The sequence below is a fragment of the Dermacentor albipictus genome, chromosome 2, assembly GCF_038994185.2.
Source record: "Dermacentor albipictus isolate Rhodes 1998 colony chromosome 2, USDA_Dalb.pri_finalv2, whole genome shotgun sequence".
Taxonomy (NCBI): domain Eukaryota; kingdom Metazoa; phylum Arthropoda; class Arachnida; order Ixodida; family Ixodidae; genus Dermacentor; species Dermacentor albipictus.
This window is the reverse complement of record NC_091822.1, coordinates 162,140,748-162,165,198: the sequence shown is the minus strand read 5'-3', so window position 1 is coordinate 162,165,198 and position 24,451 is coordinate 162,140,748. Positions and strand designations below refer to the sequence as shown.

The 24,451-nt window shown below is 47.4% G+C and overlaps 2 protein-coding genes across 5 annotated transcripts in view; both read left to right on the top strand.

The window, feature by feature from the left end:
* The window catches only part of LOC139056221 (mediator of RNA polymerase II transcription subunit 15-like), a 142,445-nt gene extending 126,636 nt beyond the window's left edge, over positions 1 to 15,809 (top strand). For 3 of the 4 annotated variants that reach the window (XM_070534256.1, XM_070534259.1, XM_070534258.1), the window contains 8 exons: positions 1,111 to 1,174; positions 3,911 to 3,977; positions 10,299 to 10,313; positions 10,624 to 10,817; positions 11,046 to 11,218; positions 12,060 to 12,158; positions 14,347 to 14,444; positions 15,557 to 15,809. In XM_070534256.1, coding sequence (XP_070390357.1) covers positions 1,111 to 1,174; positions 3,911 to 3,977; positions 10,299 to 10,313; positions 10,624 to 10,817; positions 11,046 to 11,218; positions 12,060 to 12,158; positions 14,347 to 14,444; positions 15,557 to 15,619 — 773 coding nt within the window. In that variant the 3' untranslated portion in view covers positions 15,620 to 15,809. The remainder of the gene's footprint in view (positions 1 to 1,110; positions 1,175 to 3,910; positions 3,978 to 10,298; positions 10,314 to 10,623; positions 10,818 to 11,045; positions 11,219 to 12,059; positions 12,159 to 14,346; positions 14,445 to 15,556) is intronic. The other variant, XM_070534257.1, reaches the window with a different exon arrangement.
* Positions 15,810 to 23,310: 7,501 nt separating this feature from the next.
* The window catches only part of LOC139056220 (salivary peroxidase/catechol oxidase-like), a 39,293-nt gene continuing 38,152 nt past the window's right edge, over positions 23,311 to 24,451 (top strand). Inside the window, exon 1 of the mRNA XM_070534255.1 lies at positions 23,311 to 23,556. Within this exon, the coding sequence (XP_070390356.1) occupies positions 23,552 to 23,556 (5 nt within the window). The 5' untranslated portion in view covers positions 23,311 to 23,551. The remainder of the gene's footprint in view (positions 23,557 to 24,451) is intronic.

Genomic DNA, 24,451 nt, shown 5'->3' with positions numbered 1-24,451 from the left:
CCAGTTGCTCATACTGTGACCAGATACGGTGCGTGCATGCCTGTAAAATTAAAAAAAAAGAACACATACTATGTGCTGTGTCAGTGGCCCGTTTTCATTCTTGATATGCCTCACCGCATAACACTGATTAGCTTCGCTGATTGCGGCGAAGCTAACAAGTTTGAATTATTCAGCAAAGGCCAATTTTGAGATTGAAATAACGGAAGTTTTCGCACATAGAAATGTATGGGCACCTGCCGGGACCTTTGGTTGCGATCGAATCAACTAAAAAGTCAAATTAACCGGAGTCGAATTAACGTTAGCCTACTATTGTATATCTATGTTCACTACATCACAGATTGTGCTACCACTGATTGGCTGTATGTAGCACAATCTGCACAAAACTATAGAGAAAAGTTGGCAAAGTTTGTGTACACATTGAAGGGAGACTAAAGGCGACTCAACTCAAAGCAAGTTTAGAATGTTAAGGTATTGTATCAAAACCTTATTCTTGATTAATTTGGCAGCAGTGTATTGATTATTACTGATAAAGGTAAAGGCCAAATTTTGGTAGCTTTATTTTTAAACTACAACAATCTCAGATTTCAAACTAGTGTTTTCTCATATTTGAGGGCATTTTGGCGCAGCAAAAGCTTTCAAAACTTGTCATGTGTAGCCTGATGCCTTCAGAATGCAACATGACCCTTGTTTACCGAAAATGGTTAACTGGGTCTTAGCAGATGCTGTGAAAACCTCTGATGTCCTTGTGAGTTTGTGTGGCCACAGAAGCGTGCTGTCTTTCGTTTTTGTCTCATGGCTAGCTTACAAGCCTCTTCTTATGATAAGAGCGCTTATTTTGCTGTAGTAGAAGCAGAATTTACTAACATAGTTCAACTTTGTATTCATCTTTCATGTCAGAAGTGCCAGGAAATTAGGTTTAACACCTAACTGCTTGGCGCTGTAATATACGTGCTGAAACTCAGCCACTCTAGCTTTCCTGTCATTGCCATGGAAATTTGCTTGCGAGTGTTCTGACCGTGATTAGTGATGAGTGATTAGTGATGAGTTATTACTAGAGTGCGTACCCACGCACAGACTTTGCGAAATTTGTCTACTCCTTTGTTTTAACAGATCGCAAGAAAGAGCTCAGCAAGATGAACAACCTCCTCGAGATCCTGTCGGACCCCAACAAAAGGTGGGGACCATCAAAAATTGTGATCTTCTCAGTTTGCCTGGGTACCCTCTCTTGTGTGGCTAGCAATCCTTAGCATGCATGACTCGGCTTCCCACTTGGCATTGTGCTTGTTGCATGTTGTTCCTTGTATCCTGCATGTATACAGTACAGTACGGTCCACTCATAACTGTACCACAGGTAAAGGTAACCAATCCTGACAATGGGAATCAATCAAAAAGGCTTGGACTTAGTTTGTTGGAAATAGGGGTTGAACATCAGTTAAGATTTTGTCCCAATTAATTGGAATTTCTCCTAGTTGTTTGATCAATTGATTGACCTGATTGGCAAGTTTACATGCGTGACTAAAGAATTAAAGCTGATGGTTCTTGTGCCCTAACTTAGAAGAAAAATTGGTGGCAGTAAATTGTGTTCTACAACATACGACAGTGGGCTTTGCTACATTGCAGTGTGTTGAATGTTTGTAAAATCAGCCCAGGACAAGCACCGGCACGCAGTTGTAATGTTCGGATTGCTTGATGCGTTAAAATATTGTTATGAGTGAACTGAACTGTGCCTGTTTCCATAGCATGTTTGCTTGCATGGTACCTGTGCCTGCTTTTTAACCTGGCCGGCTGCAAGTTGGGCGATGCTGGTCATGCGCTTTGCACTCAAGGCAGTAAACTGTCTGCGTCAGGGCGTCGTTGTGGAGGCTTTCTCTTAAAGCAATGCTACTATGCCAAGTGCAAGGTCGAGATGTGGCACCGCTCTTTAAGATGGTGTTGAGACAGCACATTCGGATCCATACTAAGTTGATGCGGGGCACAGTTATATTGCATTCTCATTGTCAGTTTGCATCAATTCTTTCCATGCTGAAGCTTTGGGGTCATCAAAACATCCTGCAGGTGTTCTTTCGGCACACTACTCTCATCTCATCTATGCTTTGGTTGTTAAGGTTAATTGTTGGCTGACTTTCACTGTGGTTGTGCTTGAAACTTTCATTTTCATAAGTGTGGCCATTTAATTTGAAGATTCTTTGCTGCTGCCTCGCATTACTTTCTGAGCTGTCTTCTGCTGGTATCTCTGCCACTGCTTTGCATTTTCGTTTTGTTCTGCACAAGCAAAATTGGCTGCTCGCGCAATATATTTAAAATGTGCTTCGCAAACACCAGGAGGCTGCCATCAATCTCATTGGGTTTGCTGTGTTCCAGGCACTATAAAGAGTAACTGTTGAAGTCTAAAGACTAAAATGGAGCATGTCTTGTCAGTAGACTCATTTATGCCTGCCAAGACGAGTTTTAATAAAGAATATTGTATATGGGTCATTTGCCCATTTCTTACTTAACTATGCGAGACCTTTTGCTTACTGTAGCTTCATTGTTGATCAGAATATTGTATAGCTCTAGGTAAATTATCACTTTTGAAAGGCTGACCAGGCATTGTAAGCACCAAAAAACAGGATTAATAAGGTTTTCTCGCTGGCAGTTGATCTTTCTTTCTCTTTTTTCCTCTTCTGTGCTGGCTTTGCCTGATTTTGAAGTGCCTATTGTCAGGAATAACAGCCTACTACCACATAATGTCAGTCATATTGCATTGTGTTCTTATTTTTCCTCTTTATTTTTTTCTTCCTTGTTCCTTTGAACATGCAGATCAATGTGAGTAGAATATTGCCAGGCTTGGGAAATTTCTTTTTATAATATTCACCTTGCGGAAGTTTGCTGTGGAGTTTGCGTACACCCTGTAAGTTCTGATCCTGTTTGCTGCTGGGCAAAGGCTACACTCCACGACTAAACTGAGCTGTCACTTTAAACGATCCGTCTCAAGGGTCCAGGGAAGTTCACAATGGAGCTTCTAACCTTACCCGTAATGTAGGTAATATGTGAGACTGATGCAAAGTCTGGATTGTGTCGTTTGTTTGTGTAACTGGTGCATGATATTTAGGTGTTGGTTTATGACATGTGTAAAGAAAAGAACAAAAAAGGAACACAGAGCTGTTGGAGCATGCTGTTTTCTTGTTCGTGTCATCGGTACGTGCTACCAGTTGTGGCTGTAACTTTTTCTCACAATTTTTTTTTGGGGGGGGGGGGGGTGGAGGAGCCTTGCTACCCATTTCCACTGCATGCTAATCTTATGTCTACATAACACCAATAACACTTCTCTTACTGTAGTCAGCATGCCTCTATTGTGGAATTGTTAATGTGCATGTCAAGCATGTTTGACTACCTCAGCTATGAGTGCTGTAATCAGTACAGCACTCTCCCTTGACATCGCTTTTACTGTCTTATTGCACACTTACATTTGTCTTTTGGTGAAAAAGCTACAGAAGTCATCAAGGTAAATCTTTTATTGGAATCACTTGTAGTGGTGTAGCAAGAGTTAACGAAAGCATTGAATCCAGTCAAATGTCTGAAAAAATATATATATATATATATTGATTTGTGTGGGAAGTTTGATGCTTAATATTCCTTTCTAAAGCGGAGAACAGTACAAGGAAAAGGTTTTAGAATAAGTGCATCCTAAAGTTTGTGTTGCAAATGGCTCGCCAAACGTCATGCTCACTGAGAATGCATTTGAAGATATCTCGGGGTATGCGGCACAGTTTTGACAAGTACTGACTGTTGGTGTGTTCACTCTGTAAGCACTGTGTATCGTATAAATCGCACCAACTGCTCATTTTGCTTCATGAATTCCCTCGCGGTTGCTGTTTCTATCTCCAATTGCCTCGTCAGATTTAAACACGCATTTGTTTTCATTGCCTAGGTGTCCAATGGAAACTCTCCTTAAATGTGAACAGGTTCTGGAGAGGCTGGAATTGAAAGTGAAATCGGTAAGTCTGAGTTCCCAGAATCCACATTGCTGCTTGTTTCTCAGTTTTAAAAGTGAAGTTAGCTTAGCCACTGGAAAGTACTAAGAGGTTTTATTCGTGCTGTGGGAGATTGGCGAAATCGAGCTGGAAGGCAAACACTTGCTGTGGGGGGCGTGGACAATTGGGAACAGTGGTTCTTCAATACTTCCTACCTACGCTACATGTAGCTTTACCTTGGTGAAGAAACTGCCAACTTTAGCCTCATTCTTTTCGTCAACGGGCAACCCTGTACTCCTCCGAACTCGCTCGGCGACGGGCATCCCTATCGAAATAAAGTTTAGTTGTTTTGTTCACCTCAAACGAAGCAGTCGGTTCTTTTTTGACCTGCCATAATTTCCTCAATATTTGGTGCCGAAACCCGGGAGAAACGATCGAACTTACCATTGAGGCAATGAGGTCAACAGACGTCGACACCACAACGAGCTCGGGGAAAACCAGCAACGATCCTCGGGCAGAAAACGGTCGACGAGGCGCGCCTTCAACAACAAGGCCTAACGACGCCACACCCAACTGAAACCAACACCACGACTCAAGCCCCATCGCGGTAAGCGAAGTCTAAACATTGATGCCACGATGGAACGGCTCAAACTGAAAAGAAGTGCATTGAGAGCTCAAGTCACTAAACTGATTTCTGAAGCGGACTTATTCTTGGAGAGTCATGCAGACGAAGGAGCTCTTAATGTATTGTCTGCGAGGCTTAGCGCCCTCCAAACACAGCTAAACGAGGTGGACGCCGCCATCGAGCCCTTAGTGCAAGACCAAGACGCAGAGCTAAATTATGAGCGGACCATAGAATACAACGACCGTATCGTCGCACACATGGCAAAACTCCGCCAAGAAGCAGAAAAAGACCTGCTAACAAAACAAGCAGAAATGGTGGCGACGCGGGCGCAGACCGACGGCCCTCCGGCGGGGGCAAAGTGCAAAGTGAAACTGCCGAAGCTCGAGTTACAACGATTTAGCGCCGCCGCCACGGAGTGGCAGTCCTTCTGGGAGCAGTTCGAGCAAGCGGTGCACGGAAACGACGGCCTCCCCAATGCAGAGAAGTTTTTGTACTTGCGATCGGTGCTGTCAGGAAAAGCCGCAGCAGCCATTGCTGGCATTCAAGTGACTGGGACAAATTACACCACTGTCATCGAACTTCTGAAAGAGCGCTTCGGTCGACGAGACGTGCTGATTCAAGAACACCTGACTCAGTTACTCGACTTGCCAACTGTACAGAACGAAAAGGTGCACATCGGCCTACGTCGACTCTATGACCACCTGCAACGCAATATCGCTGGTCTCACGGCGCTCGGAGTCAAGACAGACAGTTACGGCGCCCTGCTCTCCTCCGCACTCCTGCGAATGCTGCCAACTGATCTTGTTGTCGGATACCATAAGGGACTTTCTGCTGCAAGCAAAGATGACGCGATCAGCATCAAGAGTTTGCAAGCTTTTCTTAAAACAGAAGTTGAGAGCCGGGAAAAGGCACTGCAACCTGGTAATCTCGCAGCCAGAGAATCAAAACATCGAGACAAAGAAAAGAGCAAACCTCAAAAAGGGTCAGCAGCTTCTCTTTTTTCTGCGGGTACTTCGAAGCAGTCCGATCCATGTGCATTCTGTGCTGCAAAAGATCATGCGACTCAAAATTGTCAGGCGAAGCTCTCATTGGATGAAAAGAAGAAAAGGCTCACTGCAGCTGGCCGGTGCTTCCGATGCTGCATAAAAGGGCATACTTCAAGGGAATGCCGCAACAAAAGAATAAAATGCAAGGAATGTGGCAGAAGACATCTGACTCAGATGTGTGACCCGACATGGAAGCCACTCGAAAACAAAGCCACAGAGTTGCACTCTTGGACAGAAAAGAAATCTGAAAAGATACCAACTGTGCTGCTCCAAACCGCTCAAGTATGGGCAGAGGGACGAAGAAGAGCGCTCACTCGTCTACTCTTTGACGGAGGTAGCCAACGAAGCTTTGTCACTAAAAGACTTTCACGGGAACTGCAACTAGAGGTTGTAGGTGAAGAGGACATCACGATCTACCCATTCGGAGGAGCAGGAAACGTTATCAAAGAGAAGCGCAGAAGAGTAAAAATTTGGCTAAGAAGTCAATACGACCGTAAAGGGCACTCTATCGAAGCTCTGGAAATACCGGAGATCTGCTCTGATCGGCTTCATGTTCCTGATGACATCCTAAAAGAAGTGCAAGCGGACATGGATGAACTGGCAGACGTGACTGTTGCGCCAGCCCATTTGATGGGAAGCGGGATCGACATTCTTATCGGTGCTGACTATTACTGGACTTTGGTGTGTGGTGAAGTGAAGAAGCTGCAAGGTGCACTAGTTGCTGTAAAGACCGAATTTGGCTGGACTCTACAAGGAGCGATTCCCAGCAGTAGCTCAGCTGCCTACTGCTCAACCGTGGCAGTGCTTCGTGCCGGAGTGTTCGCCGACACCAGCAGCTTGTCCAAGGAGCTTAAATCGTTCTGGGAACTTGAGAGCATTGGAATTATCGACTCTTGTGCCCAAACGAACGAAGAAAGCGAAGAAGTCATGAGCACATTTTCGGCATCGGTAGAGAAAATGGACAAGCGCTATGAGGTAGCACTGCCCTGGAAACCTTTGAACATGCAACTCGCCGACAACAAAGCTGTTGCAAAGAAGCGCTTGACTAACCTCACAAAGAAGTTAATGAAAGATGAGTCGACACTGGTCAAGTATGACGAGGCTATCCGTCAGTACCTGGATCAAGGGTTCGCAGAACGACTTCCATCACAAGAAAGCAACAATAATGTAAACAGATTATACTACATGCCTCATCGTGCAGTTTTTAGACCTGACAGCCTTTCGACCAAGATTAGAGTCGTCTTTGACGCATCTTCTCACGATGCAGGTTGTATATCTCTGAACGAAGCCCTAGAACCAGGACCGAACTTGAATCCAGATTTACTTAAGGTATTGCTGAACTTCAGAATTCATCGTGTTGGATTAAGTGCAGACATTGAAAAGGCATTTCTGCAAATTTCGGTGCAACTGACTGATCGCGATGCCCTCCGATTTCTTTGGTATGCACATCTTCCAACGAAGGAAGACCCAGAACCTCCTATTGAGGTCTGGAGAATGACACGTGTCCCTTTTGGCGTGACAAGTAGTCCATTCCTCCTCGCAGCCACCGTGCGCCACCATCTGTCCAGGACAAAAGGTTATCCAGAAATAAGAAAAACCATCAGCGAGAGCCTTTACGTGGACGACCTCATAACAGGAGCGAATACAGTGGAGGAGGCTACAGATTTCTACCGAGGGGCACTAGATGTCATGAATCGAGCAAGCATGACACTACGTAAGTGGAACTCAAATTCCAAGAAGCTGCAACAGCTGTTCAACGACGAAGGAACCGGATGCGCCCTTGGCTACGTGGAATGTCCAACAACAAGTGTCTCACGGGTCCTCGGACTTGTATGGGATAAGGACAGAGATCACCTAGCATTTTCCATGGAGGCCATCTTAGATTTCCTAGACCGAAACAGCAACACCAAACGATTCATTCTTCAGGCATCGGCTCGTATATATGACCCACTTGGCCTCATTTCTCCGGTCACAGTTACAACCAAGTTGATGTTTCAAACACTGTGGGAATTGGGTATTGAGTGGGACGCCCCTCTGCCTGAAGACGTCAAAGCAGCTTGGACGCAGTGGCACACCCAGCTACACCATTTAAAGGACATAACGGTGCCAAGACGATATGGTAGCTTACCCAACGATGGCTGGAATGAAGTACATGTCTTCACAGATGCCAGCCCCAAAGCTTACGGCGCAGTTGTATATTTGCGCATATCCGGGGTCAAGGAAGCAAAGGTTACTCTGGTCCTCTCAAAGTCCCGAGTAGCGCCGATTAAGAGAATTTCTCTTCCAAGACTGGAATTGATGGGCATGGTGATAGGTGCTCGACTGAAGGAATATTTGGAGCGGTCACTGAACCTTCCAATAGCCAAGTGGTATCTGTGGACTGATTCATCTATTGCGCTGCATTGGGTGCGAGGTCCCGCACAACAATGGAAACCCTTTGTCGCCAACAGAGTGTTGGAAATTCAGCAGCGATCGGATCCAGACATCTGGAATCACTGTTCTGGGATCGAAAATCCCGCCGACCTTTTGACAAGGGGAGTCACACCTCAGGTACTCAAGTCGAGCTCACTTTGGTGGATTGGACCTGGTTGGCTTTCGAAGCCATCTACTTGCTGGCCAAGGCATGAAGACACCGCTGACATGATCATCGCAGAGGAGGAAAGAAGAACCCTTCGCGTTCACAACGTGACTGTAAAGGAATCTGTTTTGCCTCTGCAGAAATATAGCTCCCTCTCTAGACTGGTTCGAGTGACAGCCTGGGTTTTGCGATTTTTCCACAACGCCAAGCACCCCGGACAAAAATACGAGGGACCTATTACAACCGAGGAAGTTCAAAAGGCGCATACTTGTTTGATTCTTCAAGTACAGTTCGAGGCCTTCCAAGAGGAACTCCAGTGTCTTCGCCGCTCGACACGCATGCCAAGCGATTCCCCGATACGTGATCTCAGCGTCATCCACGACGACGATGGAGTGCTGAGAGTGGGAGGAAGGCTTGGTGCAGCCGATTTGTCCTACAACGTGAAGCATCCTATTATCCTACCGTCAAGACATCCCTTCACAGAGCTAACGATCAGCGCAACCCACCGCCGTCTCCTGCATGCAGGCGCACTGGAGACTCTTACCGAACTGAGGGAAATGTACTGGATCGTGCGGGGAAGGCAAATGGTGAAAAAGGTGCTTAAGAAATGTGTGACTTGCAACCGTTTCAACAGCCGAGGTGCTACTGAGCCAGTCGCTCCTCTGCCTCGTGAGAGGGTGACACAAGCTCCACCCTTTGATGTTACCGGTGTAGATTTTGCTGGCCCACTGAACACAAAGGATCAAGGAAATAACCGGAAGTCTTACATAGTTATTTTCACATGTGCAGTGACCAGGGCAATACACCTTGAATTGGTGACCGACATGTCCACCTCAAACTTCCTGATGGCGTTCCGAAGATTTATCTCGAGAAGAGGAGAAGTTCTAGGGATCTCAAGCGACTATGGACAACAATAAGAGGAGAAGAAATTCACAACTTCTTCACTAGCCACCAGATCCGCTGGAAATTTATAGCTGAGAAAGCTGCTTGGTGGGGAGGATTCTGGGAAAGAATGGTTCGGTCCGTGAAAACATCGTTGAAGAAGGTCTTGGGAAACAGCTACTGCAACTTCGAGGAGCTCACAACAATCCTAACTGAAATCGAAGCTGTCATCAACTCTAGACCCTTGACCTACGTCTACACGGAGGCGAGCGAACCCGAACATCTTGCACCATCGCACTTTCTAGTGGGAAAGCGACTGACCACTGTTCCTGACAGTGGTTCCGCTACAGAGGTGGCTCAGCCCCCTGGTCAACTCACTCGTCGCTGGCACCACCGACAAAGGATGGTCGACCAATTTTGGCGTCGCTGGCAAAAGGAGTATCTGACTAGTCTCCGGTCAGCACATTTCGCTGTTCCAAATTCGTCAAGCGCACTGAAGAAAGGAACTCTCGTTTTAGTCCACGAACATTATCTACCAAGGCAACTCTGGAAAACTGGACAAGTGTCAGAAGTTCTTCTCGGACGAGATGGAAGAATCAGAGCTTGCATGGTGCGCATGCCTAATGGAATCACATTGAGAAGACCGATTCAACTCTTGTACCCAATGGAATACATGGACGAATGACCTGAAGCTCATTCCGGGGGGAGTATGAAGAAACTGCCAACTTTAGCCTCATTCTTTTCGTCAACGGGCAACCCTGTACTCCTCCGAACTCGCTCGGCGACGGGCATCCCTATCGAAATAAATTTTAGTTGTTTTGTTCACCTCAAACGAAGCAGTCGGTTCTTTTTTGACCTGCCATAATTTCCTCACTTGGTGCTAACTATAGCGAGTTGATCGAAAGTCTTAAATAATGTGTGTGGCCTAACACTCTTTCAGCATGTAAAACAGCTAGTAAGTACACGTCCTTGTTCTTGATTCTTTTGCGTTATTGCATTTAAACAGAGGATGCATACTTTTGTAGCTTGCCTAGCTGCCTTTGTCCTCGGGGTAGTGCGGTCCAGGTTCAGGCATTTGAGTAGCATTGCTCTATGAAGTTGCAATCATTAGATTCATCAGTTCTTCAGGTACCATACGTAGATTTATGTTAGGGCAGAGTATAGCACGTTGGTCGTAAGTTTTAAATAATAATTGTGCCCTACTACTTTTTCAGCGTGTAAAACGACTAGTAAGTACACGATCTTGTTCTTGATTATTTTTTTCTTTTTTTTTGTGTTGTGAGCCCTCTTCATTTCTTCAAAACACGCAGCCGACTCATGTTGATGATTTTCAAGCCGTCAGTAGTCCTAGCTTTTGCTGCCTCGTGCGAAGTCGTCGAGACAGAGAATGTGTGAAGTTAAATTTGCGGAAAAGTGCACTTGCAGGGTTGTGCGTGCACCCCCCCCCCCCCCCTTTTCCGTTCTCCCAGACAATTTGTGACGTGAGATGTGGCCGTTATGGGAATTTCGGTCGCTTTCTTTTGCCCCCCGTCTTTGCAGGCGGAAAGCTTTGTGAGCGGCGCAGGGGCCGCAGGCATTGCCCCCGGGGGCGGTGGACGTTTGCAAGAGCAGAACATCTGCCAACCGTTGCTGGACGCAGTGGCCAGCCACATCAAGTCGCCCATGTTCAACCACACGTTGAGTCGCGTGTTTGGCCCGGCCATCACCACCCTGCTGGGCCCTTCACCCAGGAGGTGAGTGAGCCCGCAGTATCGAGTCGAACTGATGTACCAGAGCTGGAGCTTCAATGTAAAATTTAAGGAATATGACAGTTTGACCTTCGTTTTGTCTTCTAGATGTCCTCATACGATTACCACGAAATGAAAAAAAGATGTTGTTTGAAACAGTACTTAATCAGTCTAAACTGATTTTTCTTTCAAGTGTCACTTTAACCACCGATTTTTTTTTTTCTGTGTGTGCAGAGCTTGCAGCTCACCAGAGATGCCAGCCAAGCGTCGGCGGCTACCAGAGGAAACGGTGGAGATTCCCGACCTGCTGCAGGGCGAGATTGCCCACCTAGACCAGCGCTTCAAGGTGCAACTAGACCCAAGTCAACACCTAGGCTCTCGCACTGTCCACCTCATTTGCCAGCTGGGTGAGCCAACTTCTCTTAACTGGACTCTTGAAAGCGAAGGCTCAGTCACCTGATCGATTGGATTGGTTCTGCATTAGCAGGGAAAATTGGGATAGTTGGTGAATGTTCATAGTGGACAGTCAACACTAAAGGAGACTGTGGACTATGTAAGGTACTAAGTAAGGACTAAGTTAGGTCTCCCTGGTGTGTTCAGAAAGGGGGGGGGGGGGGGGGGGGTGCTTGGGAGCTTGTGTTACCCACAAGTCATGCTGGCACTCACGTGCTGGCAAAATTGAGCAGTAACACAACCCTCCTTGATGCTACCTTGGATCCACGCCTGTAAGGTCTTGGGCATACTTAGTTCCCGTCTGCTTTGGCGTTGACCAGTTCTCCTTCACAAGTATGAATTAGTATGCAAGTTTGCCGTGCTATACAAGTTATGGTTGCATGTGGCAGCTAATATCTAATATGAAAAGGGTTTCTGATGTACAACCCATCAAGAGCAATCTTGCTATTATGTGCATGCACCCCTGATGCAATCTTCATTGCTTGTTGTTGCTGATAGCTTGAATTTCTTTTTCTCTGCACACACTTTGTAGAGCAGCAAACAGTGTTTATGTCATTCTAGCTGGCCTTAGTCTATAGAGAAGCTTCAAGGGCATAAATAAGCACTGTAAGCTGGGTGAGCTGGTATGATTGCATCACGAAAACCAGTGCTTAAACAATATCAATAATCATTAAAATGCAGGAGTGCTACCGTAACATTCAGTGCAGGCAAAAGGATAAAAACTGTTTCTTGTGTGAATTTCATTGCAGCAGCTGCACTATACTGTTGCTTGCCTTTTATTGCACAATGCTGCAGATGACAAGAACCTTCCCTGTGTTCCTCCAATAACTGTGGCGGTTCCAGAAAATTACCCGAGCCGGCCACCCCAGTGCAATGCTAGCAGAGATCAGTACGGTAAGACATATTTACTGTTTTGACCGTAGTTGTATATAGTGAGCATGAAGTGAAAGTCCACAGGGAATTGTTAGGAGACCTATAGCTCCTAAAGCATTTGCAGAATTGCAACATCTGTTCCTGACGCATTAAATATTTCAGTATTTTTAGATCCTTCAGCAATCTCTTTAAAAAGTTAAGACCAAAATAATAATAACGTTCTTTCAACAGTCACTATAATTTAGCTTTTCCTTTAGAATGCAACAAATTTAATTCTGTGCCTGTACTTTGTAATGTTCTGTCTAAATTTCAATTCTTTACTTATCACGTGGCACACCTAGTGGCCGATCTCAGCGGTAATGTCAGTGCAGCAGCGTGCGAGTTGTGTTTGCGCCGACGATGGGGTGAAAATAACAAAAACCGAAATCAAATGCTAGAGAATACAGCCCCACTTCAGTTCCCTGACTGCCGAGTGAGAGCACTCCTGCATTTTGTGATAATGAATTGGTTGCATTAGAGCTAAAAGCTTCCTCTTCACTGATGCCACCCATCATGCACCTCTTTCTTCCCTCTTTCTTTCCCTCTTCCCCTTCTCCCAATGCCGAGTAGCTGGCTAGAGGAATATACCTCAGGCCGACCTCTCAGCATTTCGTATCATTAAACTTCTCTCTCTCTCTTCACTGATGCTTTCTGAAGACGAAATTGCTGCCTTCCAGTGCCCTGAGAAATCCCAAAACATGGATGTGGGGCCCACATTCGCAGCGTGATCTGCGTTGCGCAAAGCAATGTCTAAGGCTCACAGTGGCACCATCCTAAGTTACTACAGTAGGCTTCTGGTAATTTGACTCTGGCTAACCAGATGTTTTGGTCAATTCGATCCTTACCGAAGGTCCCGTCTGGCACCTATGCATTTCCATGGGCCAAAACTTTCGTCATTCCGATCCTCAAACTGACCTTCGCTGGGTAATTTGAACTTTACTCATCAGCATGCGTGCACCTCACCCCTGTGGTGACCCCAGCAGCAACCCCTTCAGTGGCAACATCTGCCTGGGCGAACCTTATGGGACAATGAATGAGGTGCACACATGTCTTCTGTCGAAAACGCCTAGTTTAGGCCTGCACTAGGAAGATTTTCAAACAAAAACCGAAGTTCACGTGTGATTACGGTATTTACCTGATTCTAAAGTGTGCCTTTTTTTTTCTCCTAGACCATTGGGCCGGAAACCGCTTGCGCAGTGCAATCGCATACAAAACCAAAACGGTGTTCGCAAGCTTTACCGCATAACACTAATGTATTGCGTCGAAGCTTACTTTAAGGACCGTGCAGCAAAGCTGACATTAAGAAATCGTCTGCCATTGTTCAACACATACCAGACCGTTGCCCATTTTTCTTGCTAAAAATTGGGTATGTGTTAGTTTTCTACTTTGGACACATAGAACACGAGTGCATGTTTAATTCAGAAGTGTGTTAGAATATGGCAAATTTTGCCAAATGAATTTGAGGCGTATTCTGCCATTTTCTTCTTTGTTTGGTTTAATTAAACACATCAGATAATTCAGTCAATGTTACCTGTCCCATCAGAGTCGAATCAATGGAAGTTTACTGCATCTTGAAGACGCTTTCTGCTTTTTAGGCATGTACATAAGTACAGACATTTTACAGCAAAGCTATTAGTGCGACTAGAAACACCCAAAAGTGTTTTACGCAACTTTTGCCAGGGTCCTGAAGAACCAAATGCGGCGCTCAGTTAAAATTTGCAAGAAGCAGGGACCATACTTTTGGCCACATGCAAGCAATGTTATGAAGTGTGTTCGTTAATTATGAACATTAAACAAATTGCTAATACAAGCAATAGAAAGCAGCTGGTTCACTAACACTACAAGGCTGCACAAGTTAGCTCTGTTTCCTTTGCTTGTGCCAGCTCTATGGAGTCAGTCATGTGTAAACGTGTTCAACTTTTTCCGAGAGTGTAATGCCTGAATTGTGACGCAGCCCAGCCCTGCTAATCCATGATAGTAAAGAAGGCTGTTGAAGTAGCTTATTTTCTAAATTATCCAAACATAAACAGACACTAAAATATGCCTGCAGGTAAATTTGCTCCTTTTCTGGCTCAGCACTCAGAATGGTATACCTTTATGAAGTCAGCAATGTACTGCTATTTATTACAGTCCTCTTAATTTTCTTTTTGCTCCCTGTCTCTCCTTTCAGATTCGACGCAGTTTCTAAGAAACATTCTTCACTCATTAGACGTACACCTCAACAAAATGCCCGAGAAGTATTCAGTCACATCACTTCTAGACACGTGGGTGAGTGTTTTGCTGTCATGTGTACTACAGTCCACAGCCATTACTACGTACATCCGAATCTCGATAATGCAAACTCGAAGGGGACCCGAAAATTTGTTCGAATCAAAAGGACGGCTTGTTCTGTAAGTAGTCGTGCACCATAGCACGATGCACAAAGAGTGCGAGCTTTGCTAGCAGCTTCCCACAACGGTGTGCTGTGACACACCCCACCAGCCATGGCATCTTTTCAAAACGACCACACAAGCTGCTCACCGTCAACCACCGCTGTTGGCCGAGTGCTGCGGGGGCTGATGGTGCCGCTACGCTTAACCCGTTTCAAACCTTTGCAGACGTCTATGCTGCGAAGGAAGCACTTGATGTGATCAAGCCAGGTCGCAGTGCAACGAAGGCCAGATGCGGAGTTCGAGTTGAACTCGAGCTGTATTGCAGCTACTTCTGCCATAGTATTACCATACCTACTACCAGCTACTTCTGCCATTGTGACCAACTTCCCACAGTGTCGGCAGGCCCGAGCATGCAGGCACTCTTGCCGGCATCCTCCTTCATGCTTGGACCTGCCGGCACCGTGGGAAGTCGGTCACAAGGGCAGAAATATAATTTGGACTGACCTTCTCGCCAACAAGGTATTTTGCTGTTGTGCAAGAAAATTGCCTTTTGCTGGCAGCCAGTGGCTGAAAAACGGCTGACAGCAAGGTGTCATGCTGCTAGAGCGTTTGTACTGCTGCCATAAATGAATTTCCATAGATCCCCCGCTCCCGTTTCTTAATGCCAATCTTTTCATAGTTTTTGAGGTCATTTCTGGGTTCCAGTAATCTAGATGGTAATTTATGCAAAGTTCCACTGTTTCACGATTTGCCACGGCTCCAATTTTCAATAGAAAATACTTTGGATGTAATGATGTGATAGATCATTACAGATTATATTGTATTATTACGGACCATTGTCATGAGCGTTGACTCTATTAACCACTCTCTCCCGTGTTTACAAATTTATTTCTTTTGTGTGACTGAGACTTTCAATTTCATTTGAATTCCAGCAGATGTCTGTTGCATCATATTCAATACTTTCTGGAAGTTCTTACAGGCTTTCTTTTTCTTCTTATTTCTGTGCAGGAAATGTGTGTTCGTCAAGCCTGCTCTTTACCAGACACCATGGTGACAACTGGAAGAGATTGATGTAGACTTAAGGCTTAAGTTGACCCACTTTCTCAGGACCTGATATAAATCACCATGGACACTGCCCCTCAGCGTATCATCTGCGCACATGGCACCAAAATGTCTTCATTTTTCTGGCTGGTCCACTTGTTCCTTGATTGTAAATACTGTTCATTGTTGCAGAGACAAAAATACATCTTTGTTCACCATGTCTCTCTCTACTTTTTCAACGAAAAAAAAAACAGGACGGCATTTAATTACTTTGATTATTGAAAAGCCCGCATGGCATAATATGTTCTCATCGAGAACGAGAAATATGGGATTTATATACAGTATCTGCATGAGAACGTTACACTTCATCAGTCTAACATGACTGAAAGAGAATGCAGACCGAGGAGCCCCCAATGGCTCCTTAAATACACTCTGCCCTCCCTAGATCCCTAGGGGAGGGAAAACGGCCGTTCGACCAAACGGAGCGTACAAAGTCATCCTAACCGACCCGCCTTTGAGGGGAGGGTTTACGCACTCACTTCCCCACAGGTTTCACTGACCACAGCGAAGTGAGAGGGTTCTCGCAGACACGGTGCTGCCCCGAGCAGGCGCCGCTTTATCCCAGAGTCGACTCCGCAGACAGTGGCCGCCGCGTCTGCCCATTGACTGACGACTTCTAAGCTGCGTGAGACGGCACCGCAAAACTTTTTTATTCCAGGAGTTCCACCGCTTCAAAGAAACCGTGACAGTGATGGCGAATCCACTAACAATACATGGTCCGCCGAGACTGTGTGCGGACATCTCGGCGTCGTTCGCTTGGGGAACGCGGCGCATTGTGGTCCTTACAAAGCGAGTCGTCCCAGCAGACATGGTGGCGCCAACGGGATGGAGACTGACGTATTGTTGTTTTCAAAGCGAGCCGCCGCAGCAGACCTGCCGGCGCCATTCCGAAGATCGCCAGCCCCCGTCGGTCAAGCGTAACACTTGGCACTGCGGAGGAGTTTCTTAGCGCGTGTTGTATGCGCTTGTCCTGTTTGATGCGGATCCTTTTCCTGGCATCACGCGAGTTCCCCGACCACATCCAATCGCCGTCGCATTCCTACTATGGTGCGCAGGGGCGCGTCTAACACGTTCCAGGAGCTGTCAGACAAGTTGGCGACCCCCAACGTTCGTCCCTTACGTCGAGCTATTATTTTCACCCCTGCTTGACTCACACACACACACACACACACACGCACACACGCACGCACGCACGCGCACACACATGTGCCAGGTGTCCCAGCTAATTTTAGCCAGCGTTTAAAATTGTGCCGATGCACTCTGAGACGACACGACCAAATGCATGTTGCTGACTATTGTATGGAGTAAGTCGCACTTTTTTTGTATTCTGCTTAATTGCATAATAAGCAAAGCTCAATTAACCAACTTCTGAAGCAATGAAGTTAGGAAAAACTTCTAATTAGAAAGTTGTAAAGCGCTTTGCAAGACATTCAATTAAACAGTTTCCGCCATTCCATCTATTAAACAGTAGTTGTTTTCCGCCTACTGCTGAGCCCGCGAAGTAAAGAAAAAGAAAACAGGTGACATGTTTGCTTGCGCGCCGTGATTTCAACGCTCCCAAACGCTCCGCGTAAAAACGAACACGGCATTTAGCCGGGTGTGCTGCCGCTTCGCGTGCTTATCGCTATCGTGAACCGCCGCGAGTTGTGGACACCGGTGGCGTGAATCGCACAGCCAACGGCTTCATCACTGCCCTGTCGCCTTTTAAGCGGTAGAAAACATTGTTATATGCTGTAGTCGTTTGTACGGGAAACGTGTGAGAGCGCTACAATCACGACGCGTAAGGGGCATGTAACTTGGTATTTTTTTTATTTCGCGGGCATCTGCAATAAACGGAGACACACTATTACTAATAGAAAGTCAGAAACTGTTCAATCGGCCGTTCTGCAAACCGCTCTACAAGTGTTGCTATGGTCACCATCGCGTAAAGTTGGCCTGTGTGAAAAACTGCTTTCCTGCTACACAGGCCCATATCGCGTGCTCCGCCAAGTGACCGATGTCACCTACGAAATCGTTCTAGCCACGCCCACTACGTCCTCCGCTGTGACAACCAGTGGCATTGTACACGTCGCCCGACTCAAACCCTACAACTCTCCACGCGCCTTGGATATTTAACCGCACCGTGACGGCGCTTTTGCCGCCGAGGGCTAGTATTACGATATCATCGAGCGATGCTCAAGGGACGAGCCGCCGCGAGAACGACGACGAAGTGGGTCTGTGTCCTTGGCGCGAGCGAGTGTCCGCCTGGTGGTCTGGCTCGAGTGTAAATGCCCCGTAAATAGCCTCTTTCATCTGTGTATTTCCACACGTAACAATATATATATATGCGCGCGCGTGTGTGTGTATGTGTGTGTACGTGTATCTGGCACATCATGGCGACCAGGGGCCGTAATGGCACAGTCCCAGCAGCACAAATCAGCCCACATTTATAAACCACACACTCTTGGGGATCGACCCTACGAAGAAGGCTGAGAAACATACCCCATACGAAAAACTGGTGATGTTTTTCCTTTGAAAGACGTCGTCTTTATTAAATTGGGATCCTATACAAAAGAATCTGCTCCCTGCCATCACTAGATTTAGCTTTAGCTCGTAAACGCGGCATATTTCGCTTTAAATCGGCTCGGCGGGTGCCCGATGAGAGATTCTTTTTTTAAATTTTCACGTACATACATACATACGTACGGAAATCGGAGTTTTAGCTGGCTGCGGCGGCGCGCGCAGTGATGGCATAGCGGTAGAGCATCCGCCTCGCGTAAGAAAGGACCGTGGTTCGAAGCCCGGTGCCGCGAAATTTTCCACCGAAAAAAAACCACGTGTTGATAAAATTGCGTGAACAGGCCTGGAGTGCGGTCTGATCCCGGTGACCAGAACCGGTAACCCACCTCCTCTCCAGAACAGGATTGGCCACCCTCATGCAGCACTTCGCCACAACCTCCTATATGAATACAACAACGAAACCACTGCTCTCAGTCCCCATCAGCTGCGAAGCAACTGACCACGGCGGTGCTCAGACCTGTGACGCAGCAGAGGGTGCTAAGAATCTGTGGATCCGGACAGGCTGCCATTGGAATCTGAACCTGGCAACGTTTGACGTCAGAACGTTATCTAGAGAGGCAAGTGCTATTAGACAAATTATTGCGCATTAAATAGGATGTACTAAGGCTCAGTAAGGTTAGGAGGACAAATGAAGCATATATATTGAAAAAAAAAAGGCGGATGCGTCCTGTGCTACCCAGGCTTAGCGGAGAGACGAGAACTAGTTTCGGATTCCTGATTAAGAAGGATACAGCTGGTAACATACAGGAGCTCCATCCAACAATAGACGATATTCACACTATCAATCAGTTGATAGAGAAATGTGCGGAATGTAACCAACCCCTACATATAGCTTTCATTCATTACGAGAAAACGTTTGATGCAGTCGAAACCTCAGCAGTCATGGAGGCATTGTGGAATTACGGTGAAGACGAGCCGTATGTAAAAATACTGAAAGATACCTATAGCGGCTCCAAAGCCACCGTCGTCTTCCCTAAATAAAGCAATAAAATCCCAATGAAGGGCGTAAGGCAGGTGGATGCGATCTCTCCAATGTTATTCACTGCATGTTTATAGGAGGTATTCAGATAGCTCGATTGGGGAAGAATTGGGGATAAGAGTTAATGGAGGATACCTTAGTAACCTGCGATTCGCTGATGATATCGCCTTGCTTTGTAACTCAGGGGACAAATTGCTGCAATACATGCTCACTGACCTGGGCAGGCAGAGCAGGGTGGGTTTAAAAGTTAATCTGCAGAAAACTAAAGTAATGTTTAACAGTCTCGGAAGATAACAGCAGTTTACGATAGGTAACGAGGCACTGGAAGTGGTAGGGAATACATCTACTTAGGGCAGCTAGTGACCGCGGATGCGGATGATGAGTCTGAAATAATCAGAATAATAAGAATGGGCTGGTGTGCGTTTGGCAGGCTGCTCAGATCATGAACAGCGGGTTGCCATTATCTCTCAAGAGAAAAGTGTATAACAACTGTGTCTTACCAGTACTCACCTGCGGGGCAGAAACCTCGAGGCTTAAAGGGTTCTACTTACATTGAGGACGCAACGAGCTGTGGAAAGAATGATGGGTGTAACGCTAAGGGATAAGAAGAGAGGAGATTGGGCGATGAACAACCGCAAGTTAGTGACATCTTAGTTGAAATCAAGAAAAAGAAATGGGCATGGGCCGGGCATGTAATGAGGAGGGAAGATAACCGATGGTCATTAAGGGTTACGGACTGGATTCCAAGAGAAGGGAAGCGCAGCAAAGGGCGGCAGAAAGTCAGGTGGGCGGATGAGATTAAGAAGTTTGCAGGGACAATATAGCCACAATTAGCACATGACCAGGGTAGTTGGAAAAATATGGAAGAGGCCTTTGCCCTGCAGTGGGCGTAGCCAGGCTGCTGCTGCTGCTGCTGATGATGATATCTTAGTGGACGGCCTTGCGGTGCTCAGTTCAAGGTCACAGATTCGATCCTGGTCGCTCCGGCCGCATTCCTAATTGGGCGAAATGTAAAAGCGAGGTGCACGTTGGTCTCCTTTGTACGAAAACGAAAAGAGAGATCGGTTTCTTAAAATAGTTTTTTGGGGAAGAGACCTTTCTTTTGGGCCAATTGCCACATTCCTATACGATTTTTGCGCGTGGCGCCCGAACCGCGTAGTGCTTATGACGTCAATCTTACGTCACAGATTCACATGCGTTCGCGCATTTGAGCCTGCTATTACGTCTCAACGCAACAAATTCCGTTGGTGTTTCCCACGAAGAAGCCCCCCCCCCCCCCCCCCCCCCCTCTACATCAGCGCCTATCCGGACGTCGACGCAGCCGTGATGCCGACTGTTGACGGGTAAACAAAGAAACTTTCCTCAGGGGACAACGACCACCGGTTTCTGTAGACGGGGTAACAACCGCGAAGGGTGGCATCAAGCCAGCCGTCACTGGAAGCCCACTAATCCATGAAAGGGGCAAACGTCGAGGACTACCGTGGGAACCGCGTCGACCTCAAGTTCTCAAATTTTCACATGGTTGCCTCGTAAGCGAGGTTTTTTGGGGTGTAACATTGGAGGTGGAGTCCGGCGAAGGTGCAAGAACATCAGAGGGATATTGCGAGCGGTTCGACGATTATCATAGACCGAGATATAGTCATCGGATTTCCTAGTTCAGTCTCTCAGGCAAGAGGACTGTTTTAATAGAGGACACATTTGGTGCAGTGACGGTGTGTACTGACGTGTGATGTGAGACATTCAATACGCTCCTACATGGAGTGGGCTTCCATATGTGAAGCTAATGTTAAACTGGTGAAATGAAACTAATGTAAAACTAATGTGAATGAAACTAATGTAAAATAAACCTTTTTCTTGCGCTCCTATCCCCGGACGTACCCATCAGTGTGGCTGGAGGATTCCTAGCCTAAACGGTACTCCGAGCCGCGACACTGGTTTCTTGCAGATAAGGTTCCCTAAAGTTGCAAAGTTAACTTTTTTTGACATTCCCCGGTGGAAAATTATCGTTTATTTTGCGGTAAACTGTTCCTTGGCAGACGCTTTCAAAATCCATGACTCTATGGGTTGCTGAAATTTGAAGGTGGCGTCGCCACCTGCCTTTAGTTCGTGTTTTCCGGTTTGCAGAGCTTGGTCGTTCACAATAACACTCAGTTTCGTATATTCCAGCCCTGTAACCTATCATTTCACGGCACAAGCGAGCTATGGCTTTGTCATGTTTACACAGTCGCTTTTATTTATTTATTTATTTACTAACTTAGTTACTACATTGTGCAGTGTAAATACTTTCCTTCAGAAGTGGTCCTACATTCTATCCTCTCTTATAATCTCTCCCTGTTCCTCTTGCGGGCATGGAGGCGTTCACGCCTCCATGCATGCTTGCAAGGAGCGGCTGACCGGCATTTGTGCCTCTCCATGCAATTTCTGTGATCACTGGCGCTACACTGAGAGAAAATTGGTCTGGAAGCGCTCTGAATCCGAGGCTAGGTACCATAGACCGATATGTGCACCTTTTAGAGACTTTCTCAACACAAGAATGTAGAACGAACACGCTCTCTGAATCTGAGACATGAGGCTTTCACGCGCGGCCCAGCCACAGTCAAGAAACATCGTTCTCCTATATATATCGACGTCGTGGAAAGGGTCGACGGCATGCCAACATGCAGTGGCACAGCCAGGAAATTTTTCAGGGGTGTGGATGGGAGGGGGGCACTAGGACGAGCGAGGGCGACGGAGCAGGCGGGTGTCGTCGCACGTTGCCTTATACCAGATAACCCTGGTACACCGAAATTTCGAGAGGAGGAGGGGGGGGGGGAGTACGTGCCCGGTGTGCTTCCCACCGCCCCACTTCTTTTTTTCCCTACGCCCCTGCCAACACGCATGTTCGGGAAGGATCGAGTTGCAAGGCCATCCCGTGTTACGAACGGCCTGCAAGGATACCGACCTTCAAAATCTTCCCAGTCAGCCGCAGCTGCGAGGGTGGCGAGCTTCCCAGAAGCGACCATGGAACCACCTGCCGCGGCGACTCGTTTTGTAGGGACGACGGTATGCCGCATCAACACCCCTTAGGCGCCGCTATGACTAAACGCAGTCGGCGGACCAAGTATTGTTCGCGGATTCACCGTGGCCGCCACGGCTTGTTAGAAGCGGTGGAACTCCTGGGAGAAGATATCTGGCGGCCGTCTCACGGGGCTTAGACGTCATGGACAGACGCGGCGGCCATTGTCTGCGGAGTCAACACTGGGATGAAGAGGCGCCTGCTCGGGGCAAAACCCGTGTCTGCGAGAACCCACTCACCTCGGCGTGGTCAGTGAAACCTGTGCGGAAGTGTGTGCAAACCCTCCCCCTCAAAGGAGGGTCGGCTACGATGACTTTGAACGCTCCGAATTGGTAGCAGGTTGAACGGCCATTTTCCCTCACCTAGGGATCTAGGGAGGACATAGTGTATTTAAGGAGCCGTTGGCGGCTCCTCAGTGTGCATTCCTCTTTCAGTCATGTTATACTGATGAACTGTAACGTTCTCATGTAGATACTGTAACTAAATCCCAAATTCCTCGTTCTCGATGAGAACAAGTCTCTCCCTTCAACAACCTCCTCAGCGTGGATAAGTTGGACGACCGCATGGGCCAGCTACCATCTATTTCATGCCCGACCACAACCATTACACTAGGTGTTACTGAACTTTTTAAAAAGTGCGAGCCTGGACTGTAGGCTTTAAACATGCCAAAATGCTTGCCATATGTTTTACATCCTCCTTCTCTCGTCGTCGTCCCCCATCATGCGCCTCTTTCTTCCCTCTTTCTTTCCCTCTTCCCCTTCCCCCAACGCCGAGTAGCTGGCTAGAGGAATATACTTCTCTGCATTTTGTATCATACAACTACTCTCTCTCTCTCTCTCCTCCAAAGACAGTTAGTCTCAGCCTCGAGACGCGGACGAAAACAGTTGTCGCAAGCTGCAGAAAGAAAGCGGCATTTCTCGGGTTCTCATCGCAGAACTAGCTTACGCGGACACACAGCCGGGGGTCAGAGACACCAAGCGCATCCCACGGGCGCGTTTCTCACTGCGCGACGGCAAAACCCCAGCGCACGTATCAGTGGCGCACCGCGTCCAGCGGAGCAAGTGAGTCGCCCGCGTGTGCCGATGTCAGCGCCGGCGTACGGCGCGTGGCCGCCCCGGCCGCGCGGTAATCAGTCGGCGGGCCAGGTTAGGGTTACACCCGCGGCCTGCCTGTTTGCGTCCGGCGCAAACTTCCGTCGTCGACGCTTTTCTTTCGGATCGCCTTCCGTGGCCTGCGCTTCAGCGACGTCTCGTCGTCGAGGTTGGCGCTTAGCGGCGTGGCAAGAACCAGCCAGCCTGTCCGCGCCGCCATGGGGTAAGTGAAGGGACGCTTGTTCGGTTCGAAGCAGCTCGAAATCCGCGTCCTTTCTGTTACTCGTCGAAGACGAACTGGGGTGTAACGGAAACTCGGGTTTAACGAAGTGAAACATCGGCTATGGAGGGAGACACCGTAGTGGGAGGGTACCGGGTTAATTGTGACCACCTCTGAACGTGCACCTAGAAAGTGCAGGAGCATTTGTGCGTGCCGCGCCGATTGGAATGCGGCCGCCGCGGTCAGTAGTCGTACCCGCGACCTCGTGCTCGGCAGTAGAACGACAGCTCACTGACGACTAAGTTCTTTCTTTTTTTTTTCCGGGAGGCATACACGGAAGTGCGGTTAAGCTCTCCTGCCGCCTTGTCTCATCGAAGTCTTCGAGCTGCTGGGGAACGCGCGGTCTGTGCTGGTAACCTGTCTCGATAGCCTTGTGGTATAGAGACGCTTATAACTTGCAACACATGGGTGCACGCAATGTATACAAGGTCATCTTTTGCTAAGCGAAGCACGCCATAGCGGCAGCACTTTTGAGGGACGTTTATTGCTTGTCCGTTGTCCAGAATGTTTTTTTACAGATTCTCCCCTTCTCCGGTAGAGGGCAGCCAATTGGAGGTACCGGTACCTCTGGTCAACCTTCTTGCGTTTGCTTTACTTTTATTTCTCTCATTATCTCTGATTTCGTCTGTAAAGAAATATGATTTAAGAATTGATTCAACGAGGGAAGGCATGTGCTGAGGGACGAGATGTTGCCAGAATAACGCGTATACGTCCCTCTTGAATGAATGTCGACGTGCGATCGAGGCCCACTTTCTGGGATCACGTGGGGCGATGCGCGATATGGCAGTTCAAGCCAGAGGAAGATGACGCGATATTAGCTGCTCCTTGCAACTGGCTA